General features: G+C 37.5%; 1 protein-coding gene across 2 annotated transcripts in view; it reads left to right on the top strand.

Annotated features, from left to right (window-relative positions):
• Nucleotides 1-10,000, top strand: part of LOC138059220 (bifunctional purine biosynthesis protein ATIC-like) — a 29,196-nt gene that overhangs the window by 3,660 nt on the left and 15,536 nt on the right. For both annotated transcript variants that reach the window (XM_068904818.1, XM_068904885.1), the window contains 5 exons: nt 2,223-2,349; nt 3,288-3,364; nt 5,601-5,667; nt 6,809-6,897; nt 7,230-7,308. In XM_068904818.1, the coding sequence (XP_068760919.1) occupies nt 2,223-2,349; nt 3,288-3,364; nt 5,601-5,667; nt 6,809-6,897; nt 7,230-7,308 (439 nt within the window). The remainder of the gene's footprint in view (nt 1-2,222; nt 2,350-3,287; nt 3,365-5,600; nt 5,668-6,808; nt 6,898-7,229; nt 7,309-10,000) is intronic.

Below are 10,000 nucleotides of genomic sequence, written 5' to 3'. Positions count from 1 at the left end.
CCAAGTATAAACATCTACATGTACATGTAGCTGTAGCTGCTTCAGGTTATTTTTGATGGAATCCTTGAATCTTTTCCTAGGCTTGTGTTGTGGTCACTTACCAGACTTCAACTCACCATAGAAATCATACATACATACATACACACATAAATATAATGAATCACCCCCCAACTCTGGCACGAGTGGGGCGAATTCACTTCTTACGACAGTAAAAGCTGGTGAAATCCTCACCCCCTGAGGCGGAAGTGAAGTATGAACTCGGCCCCCATGGCCACCTCCAAATGTTCCACACAATCATGGTGAACTTGCTCCATGTATCTTCAAGTGTACTAAGGGTTGACAAAATTAATATGGGCAGTACCATGAAGCTCATACATTTATTTTATTTAAGTTTCAATATCAAATCAGAATATATGTCTAACTTTAATCGACAAAGCCCTTCAAAAAAATCACTTCCTTTTTTTCTTCAGATTTTGAAAGTGTGTTTGTTTAACACCTGACTGGCAAAATATTGACTTTTGTAATTAATGACGTTCAAAACTGACCAGTTGGACCTCAGAGGGTTGGACCTAGAGAAAAGTGACGTCAAAGGCTCACTAGCTTAAAATTTCAGTGTGTGAATGCAGCGTATTACAAATGTAAAATGTGATTTTAAAAGTGTGAAAGCCCAAAACTCCCATGCTGCATATAATTCTAAGGCATACAAACCTACATTTTCTCCTTGATGCAGCTCTCTCAAGAACTTAACGTCAGTAATGGCACACCATTAAGTAGGAAAATTCCAGTTGAAATAAACAGGTGTCTTTTTAAAATGAAGTCTTAAAACTTTGGTCGCTTAGTGTTTAGTTAACATAGTTTTAAAATCCAAAGAAAAATAAGAATTGATTTTTTGGTCACAGGGGCACTTTCAGATTGTCGACTAGAAGAGCCTTCCTTGGTCTGTGGCAATACTGAACTTTGCAAAGCATCCAAGCGAAGTGATGATAATGTATGCAAATGCGACGCGAAAATGAAAACCACTGACCATGGAGTGTCTTCCTGCTTATTCCCCCAGTACAGAATGCAGGGGCCATGACTCCTGGTGTAGTCCAAATGGAGTGTGTACGAAGTGAATGTCCTGCAGTCCCCGCTCATGCCCAAGGGGCCGGGGGGGGGGGGGGGGGATTGTGGGGGTCTTAAATGACTGGTGCATAAATATCTTTATTAAAAACTGGATCATTGGATAATGCAATTCGAGAGTTTTGATTGGCTAAGCCATCATGGGTTATGAGCCATTATACCATGATCTACAAACATGGCAAGCATATGCGTGAGTTTTTGGGCCTTTTTATTTTTATTGTAGTCTAGTTTTTTATATTTTGGGGGCGTTTTTAATAAAACAATTATTCCGCTCGCGCTTGTTGGATATGAGATGTTTATGTCTATCATCTCATATCCAACGTGTGCTCTTGGAATAATTATTGTTAAATATACATGTATAATTATTTATGCACACCACACACATTTTATTACAACTAACTGACACCCTTGTAATTAAGCAAGTAACGCTCATGATAGAATAAACCTAGATGCAATACAAGACAATAAAAATTAATATGCAGGTACGTTGTACAGTAGAAGTCTTTCTGCAAAGAATGAAATAATCTTCAATGGGTTTGATGGAACCCCAAAAGTGCTTTTTCAATGAATTGCTAAGATATTGGTCTGAACACAAAGAGCTAGTTTTAAACACCAAGATGCACTGTAAAAGAGGGCGCTTCATGGACCGCGTTTCCTTAAATTTATTCGAGCACGACTGATTAATTATCCAAGATGGTGATCAACTAACAGCAATACAGAGACGGAAGCCCAAAAAGATATTTCTAGCTTGTAAAAAGGGGACTGAGGATTTTAAAAAATGAACAACAGATAACATTATTTTTATGACATACAATGTATTATGGACACATTGCCATAAGGGGCTTTTTTATTGAACAAATTATCACAGCTCTCTTCATAATTCCATAAATCATTTGCATGTTCCTAAGGCACTATTCATTTTGTACTGCATCTGCGTGTTTAAGCTTTTCACAAAATCATACCCACTGGAAATTAAAGTTGGTTAGTTGCTTGCACTTGTTTACTTGTTACCAGGTTAATGGTTTTCAGCCTTGGTTTTATAGGAAAATGTTCCAAATTGCAGACAAGATTTAACAAGTCTAGTCTCTCTTTTTCCTTACCAGCTATTCTTAGTGTCTCGGATAAGAGAGGATTGTTAGAGTTTGGTAGGAAGCTTCATGACCTGGGATTTCATTTGATTGCATCTGGGGGAACGGCAACCAAATTGCGCTCTGATGGCATTCCTGTGAGGTATGGAAGCTGATGTACTAAAAGCAAGAAAGTTCTATATGGGCATTTTAATGAAATGATCACAATTCTTAGGAAAAAAGAGTACTTAATCAAATGATTGTCATGAGCAGTTTATCATAAGTATCAATATTGTGAAATAATTGGTTTTGTTTGATGGGTAGAAATAAGATTTGCCAGGACCATCAACAGGTTTACTCAGACAGCAATGCATTCAACTGTTGTGCGTGAGGTCTCGTGTTAAACCCTAAGCAGATCAACACTCCGTCTATGACTCCTAGGAGTGAGACTTGATAGCTTTTACTCTTTCTGATGCAAGACGATTTTACTGGTTAATTTGGGGCGGGTGGGGGGGGGAGATGTTTTAGGAGTCGATGGTTTAAATTTCTTGGAAAACCTGACTCACAATCCTTGAATCCACCCACACACTGTTTGTAAAGAAAGGCATAGAACTCCTGGTGTTGTGGTGTAGCAGGCCTATAATGTTTCTTGATCTCTAGCAAATATTGCTAGGACCTGGTTGGCATGAATTATCTCCAAAAAATTGTGTTTGAGGCCACCTAAGTAGAAACAGCTGAGGGCCAGGAGAGTTTGCAGGGTGAATACCAGGAAACTGTAGAGGGATTGCAAGTACTGTACATGTACTGATATGCGTCATTGTTAATTTGATAAACATCATGAAGTACCGGTATCCTTTTAAACTTGTCCTGAACTTAAACATCATTGTGTCTGGAGATAGATGTACAGACAGGAAGTAATTCAAAGACCTCACTTAATTCTACCTCTGAGGAAAACAAGTCACCAAAATCCCTATTGTTCTAAATACATATTAGGTTATTAAGCATGCACTTTGTTACATGCAATCCTACATTTGCATGTACAATGTAGACCATAATTATGATGATTTTGTAACTTATTTCTTTTATATGTAACTGTACAAGAGATGTATCAGATGTGACTGGGGCACCAGAAATGTTAGGAGGGCGAGTAAAGACGCTGCATCCTGCTGTACATGCAGGTAATCTGTTAGACTGTATTTGCTGTCAGGACGTCATTGACATTGTTTAAAATTATAACAGAACTTTATTTTCACACGATGGTTAGCTTGTGGGGTTGGGCAAAAATGAAACCAAATTGATACCAGGGATTTCAATAGAATTTGAAGTAGGCAGCTGATTTAAGTCAAGTAGCCGACTGTGTGTCGCGGACGTACAGGTGTAACTAAACGCAATTGAATCACATTAAAAAAATGCAGAAAAAAAGTTAGCCGTTCACTGTAGCTCAAAGATGGCAGTATCAAATCTGATAATTATTTTGAATTTGAAGTTAAATAATTACATTAAAGTCCATCAAAAATGAATTTTACTCTAGGTTTAAAGGAATCCTTGAATTAATTCAATTTAGGGGAAAAAGTAGCTGACTTCTCTGAGCGAAGTAGCGGACGCTTTTTGTCAGCCATCAGTGCTTATCGAAATCCCTGTAATACATATCAAATCATAATTGGTTTTTTTAGGCAAGGGGAAAACTGGAGTACCCGGAGAAAAACCTCTCGGAGCAGAGTAGAGAACCAATAAACTCAACCCCCATAATGACGCCTGATCTGGAAATCGAGCCTGGGCCACAATGGTGGGAGGGGAGTGCTCTGACCACTGTGCCATCCATGCACCATACATGCACCCCCTGTTACATATGTGTTGTTGGTCTTAGCTCTGAAACAGAGATGTGAAAGAAAATTAATATCTTGTGTCCTCTGACATACAGTGTATAACCTTATACGGAGTTACCCAACGGGGTCATGGCAATACACTGCTGTGAGTAAGAAACCCTTAATAGACTAATGTTAAAACATGGAAGATACAATGAAATATTATAACTAGACATTTTTTATATACATATATTTCCTACCAACCTGTCTGGGAGAGGGTTTGAAAAAGGAATTGGCATGTGTTGTTATAAATAGAACAATATGACTACATGTATATGATTTTCTGCATGCTCTAATCCTTTTCATTTCCAGATCTCTTGGGACAAGTGTAGCCCTCAGAGACCTTAATACAGCTTACTTGTCCCAGAGCAGGGAGACCATTGTACATGTTCAGCCCAGTCAAAATGGTTTTGAGTACATGTAGTAGGCATCTTTCCTTTGTCTGGTAGGGGGGTCTGGGGCATGCTCCCCGAAAATTTTTTGAGTGAAAATTTTGGCTTCAAATGGTTGTATCTGGTGCATTTTAGGGGTAAACTCAGTCCCTCTATTTCAGCTTACAGATAACACTACTCAAGAGCTTTTTTCCTCAAATGCCAGTTATTTTCCACAAGTAGCTTATAATAACTTAATTTACGTTACTTCAAATTAGGAATGTGGCTGCAGTGGATCATTCCTTTTGTCAGAACTGGCTGGCCAGACTGTTAGTTTTCCCAAGAAAATGCAACAATCTGAAGGAACAGTTGCATGATACATGTAATCCCTTGCATTCTTCAGGATTAGCATGTATCATCCTGGAAGCATGTTAATTCAGGTTATTTGAAGGCGTTGTAGAGATGGTAGCCCTTCCACATGTCCAGTTTGGCTGGTCAGTACTGTCAAATGGCTAGTGTCCTTAGACACCATCTTGTCACTACAAGAGCTTTGCTTCTTGACCGTTCATGTGCCTTTTTTCCCCACGTCATGTTCAAGGCTTTCCTAGGCCCCAGTAACCCTGCCATTCAGCATGCAAGAGTCAGTTTGTGTCAAAATTTACTAGAAATTTCGGCTTGATTCAGCAAAAAAAACATTGATGTAAATGTTTTGGTTACAATTAGATTTGGTCTAGTGGAGACCTCACATTAATTCGTTATTGATGACCTTTAGTTGGCCGCAGATATTTTGTTGTACTTGGACTGGGCTGCATGTTCATGTAATTTACGTACCATACTTTACACTGAGAATTTGCAACAGACATGATAAACAACTCTATACAAACCTCAGTAGTGTACGCAGTGTAATGTTGAATGAAACCCAGCAACTTGGGGATAAGCAAAATATCATTCATTTCCCCAAGGTTTGGTCTATGTCATAAAAAAAAGAAATGTAAAATTTGTTGACGTGCTTCGTGTACATTCTCTAGGCTGGAAATAGAGTTTTTTCCCCAACAGGATTTCCCAAGCAATTGAATAACCCATCAAAAGTACATAATGCGTTTCTTCTGTACATCGATGCCTTTTTGACTACAACTATCATGACAAAATTTTGTTACATGTATGTTGTTGTTTTTAAGGTATTCTTTCCAGATTAACTGAAGCTGACAAATGTGACATGCAAAAGCAAGGCTATGAATACATCAGGTACAAAAATGTTATGTCCTTATGTAACTAAGCACAAGGGCCATTCTAGGGGACAATGGCCTGTGGTCACTACTGTATACTGCCAAAATCCACTACTTGCACAAATCCCATAATACACCTCTTTGCTAATTCTCAAGTAACGTCAAACCCAGATTTGCATATGATCTGCACAAAGAGTGAAATCCCAGGAGGAATCGAGCAGATGGGGCAGAACGGAATCAACACGCCTATAGGTAATGGTGATGATAACGATACAAACATTAACCAAGACAATGCAAGTGAAAGCGATACCGGACAAGACAATGAAAGCGTGCCGGGTTGTCTTCCAGATTATCTTCCCACTGCCAAACCATCTCTGATCAATTGAGGAAGGTGAAATGACTTTTCATCGTCAGCCATAATTAATGCTTACAGTGAGATTGTCAGATGGAAAAAAATGTGTTTCTGGTACCATATGGAAAAATTGGACGAGACTTTATAGATCAAGTGACGTGACACATTAATGACTGGAATAACTCATCTGATAATTGTCATGTGTCTCAAAGCTGCTTTTGTCCTCCTTGCTGCGGGCCTACAAAAAACAGGGCCAAAGTCCAAAGGTAAAGATCATCAAGACGCCCTGTGGCTAAGCGACTTGTCCTGTGGAGAGAAGGTGAAATGAGCAAACTACTACGCAAATGCAGAATTATTCAAGGTCGAATTGGAAAACTGAAAGGTTCAGCGCCGCCTGACAAGACTAAAGTGTTTGCAAAGCTTTGCAATTTCAACTAAAATCTTCAGTGAGCTATTGATCATCGTTTTGAGAAGCCAAAAAATATCCTGTTTAAAGCTATGGTTGATAACGATGGCGCAAAACATTTTTTTCTCATGTCGGACTTCAATTCATGTCGTCAGCCTATCACTATTTCGTTGCTCTGTGCTTTTTGTACAGTGTTTTGTATTCAGTCCACATTTTATATCTGGTCTGCGTTTTATACGTGTTTTATACCTGGTCTGCAGTCCACGTTTTATATGTGTACTGACCTGTTCTTAATCTTGTGTGATAGAAACGTTTGCATTGTAAATAGATATACCATTGGCATGTATCATCATTTTAATTTATGGTACCTTTTGACTTTGTGGTAATTTAACTTTCCTGTAGGATTGTGGTGTGTAATTTGTATCCATTTGTCAAAACTGTATCAAAGGAGGATTGCACTGTAGAAGCTGCTGTAGAAGAAATAGACATTGGTAAATACATTATTTATTTCTTCCAACATACCCCACTCCCTAAATTGCAAGCTGATTTATGTAGGTGTCGATTGAATGGTTGGTTACATGACTTTTCCTGATTATATTTGTTATCTCCAAGTACTTTCTGTTGTTAAAAATGTGACTCAATGCTTGGCTGCAAAACTCTGATGAAATCTCCTGGAAAACTTCATTAAAGCCACATTGAAGACAAAGTGCTCAGTGTGACAGAATACAGTCGGCAAAAAGATTCTTCAATGAAAATGTTGTACTTTTAGTATGAATTGAGTTGGTAATTACTGGTAACGACTTTGTTGGATATTTTTGTTCAGGGGGTGTTACCTTACTAAGAGCTGCAGCAAAAAACCATGCACGTGTGACTGTTATCTGTGACCCTGATGATTATGAAAGGTCAGTGGCATTTAACTGAATGTTTTTTTATTATTATCTACTGCTTTTCTGTTTTACTTTTGGAATGAAAATGTTTGTACTTGCAGACATGTATTTTTTCAATTACCGTATTTACCCGTGTATAAGTTGACCCTCCATTTTTGATGGCAAAAAAAGCAATTTCTTAATTTCTTTGTTAAATGTTCATTGGGCACTAATCTTGTATTCCTCGATTTCTGGAAATGTGGATACACAAAAAAATCAGGGCCTCAAGCGCTTAATAGTTTTCTGATTCAGCAGTTGTTGTATACATGTATGGGGGCATTTTGTCCTTGAGTTTCGAAAAAGTTCTCAGAAAATCGGACATGTAAACCTCAAACTAACCTGTTTCATCTTTCAAGGGTAAAGGGCTTTAGAGGATAAGCACAACATCACAGAAGCAGGAGTCAACCTTTGAAAAAAACTTGCAAACGATGCGAAAATGTGCAAGGTTTAATAAATTGGTCCTTGACTTATAATTTCTCACATGACAAACAAAACAAAACTCATAAACCAAACAATACGAAGTTTGCAAAAGCATTTAAATCAGCCAGGTTTGTATAAAGAATAAAAAACAAAGGTCGACTTATACATGGGTAAATACGGTAAATACAGAGCTGGGTGAAAACTGTTAATTTAATATCATCAGCAACACATTTCAAGCTTAATATATAACTCATGAAGTTTTTGTAGTTCAATATTTGATTGGCTGTCATTGTTTATTAAGTTATTATTTATTTATTTTAAATATTCTAAGTATTTTAAGTCACGTCACTGCACTTCTGCCAACTCTCCCTGGTATGGAATGAATCTCCCAGTCTCCTGAACATGTCATCAAATCTGCCAGGTAACATGGCTCAAATGGCATCTGACTGTAAGAAATTGTAGTAATTCATGTGCTCTCACATCATTAGCTAATTAGGGTTGTCTGCCTGTGTCTTAACGTCATTATCAAGTCAAAGATTACAAAGTTTTCTGTGTATATAAATACTAAATAATATACATCTAAAAGCAGCAATAGGCAATCAAAATGTTAAAATAACTTACAAACTAAACAAAGAGTTAAGCATGTATGGAAGCCGCCTGTGCATTCAAAATCTACTCTGATGACATTTCCTCAGAATCTTACAAAGGCTTGCATTCAGTTTACTTCTACCGTGCACTGTTATAAGATGTTTGCCAATTGCCAAATTCTTGTGTTCTGCAAGTCCATTCAAAAAGGTGTTGGGCCACGTAGCCAACATATTCTGCATTGCACAGATCACTTGAAAAGTGGTAAACAATGCAAATTGCTGATTAACAATAGACGGCTTTGCTTCATTGGGCCTAAGGTCTTACTATAATTTTCTATACTCACAAAAGCTAGCTGCAATGTAGGGCCATCTCATGACCACAGGCTTGCAGGCAGCCCTAAGGATGCAAGAGTGTGTGAAGTCACATTATTTTGAGACAGTTGTAACGGGCGATTCAACTGGTCAAGGAAATTTTTCAATAAAAACTTCAAATCATGACATTTCTTTATGAAAATCCTCTCACCAACTACATTTGTATTTTCTGTGTTGTCCCAAGTGATTTGATGGGTTTTTGGGACGCTTCAATTTCCCTTTCAGATCTGAAACATCGTCAAATTCAATATAAATAGACAAGGAATGCAGCTTCCATGATGGCTCATGGCCAAATGCCTCCAGAATTTAGCCAAATTTCTCCCTTTTCCAAAGAACACAACTGATGGATAGATAAATAGATAGATAGAAACTTTATTTATGTGTCAAGAAGAAGCTAGCCGAGGGGCAGGCCCTCTACTAATAGAGGACACCTAAAGTTTGAAATAAAATAGATACAATAATTAAGTAGATGAAAAAATCCATACAATATGTTACAAATTGTTAGCTAAATACTAAAGCTACATGTAAGTGCCAAAATGCTAAAATTATGATACTATAGTACTAGATACTATAATACTAAAACTGAGTGCTAAAATGCTACAATTATTTCCGATGAGACATCAACTATCACACAGAAGACATCCTTTGCATCCATCATCAATAAGAATTTTATCAAAATGAAATTAACCAATCAAAAAGCTCAGATTTCCCCCAAGAGAGACAAAAGTTTGATTGTTTTTTGATTGGTAAATTTTTAATTTTTAATTGGTTGATTGCTTTTTGATTGGGTAATTTAATTTTGATCAGAATACTCAGATTTTTGACTAAGGTCACGTAAATGCCTACAGAGAGCATTGGCAGAAACATGATCTTTGAAAGGAAGACTAATCCTGACTATGTTAGTCATGTCAGTGTTTCTTTCAACTCTTCTTGTTGAAGAATTACATTCATGAGCAGATCTAGAAAATTGGGAAATAGGCAATTCTATAAGTCTTAAACTGGTTGCATAATTTTTCTAGATCTGTTCATGTTTGTAATTCAATAATGTTCTATCAGAATGACAAGCCCTCTATCATGTAAATGCATGTGATTAACGATCTGAGATTGCCACATTGTCTTTAAAAAAACAAACAAACGTAATTGTGATAATTCCCACCCTGGTCAGAGCTTTTCTCTGTCCTTGTGTGGGCCCATTTCCATTAGTAGGGCTAACGCTCACATGGTTCATATGGGGTAGAAACCTAGCACTTCACATTACACTCTAATCAGTTAAGTCTGTTGAAACATAA

This window comes from Montipora capricornis, chromosome 1 (assembly GCF_036669925.1).
Source record: "Montipora capricornis isolate CH-2021 chromosome 1, ASM3666992v2, whole genome shotgun sequence".
NCBI classification, from domain to species: Eukaryota; Metazoa; Cnidaria; class Anthozoa; order Scleractinia; family Acroporidae; genus Montipora; species Montipora capricornis.
Note: the sequence above shows the minus strand (reverse complement) of the source record. Positions and strands in the feature narration are given on the sequence as shown.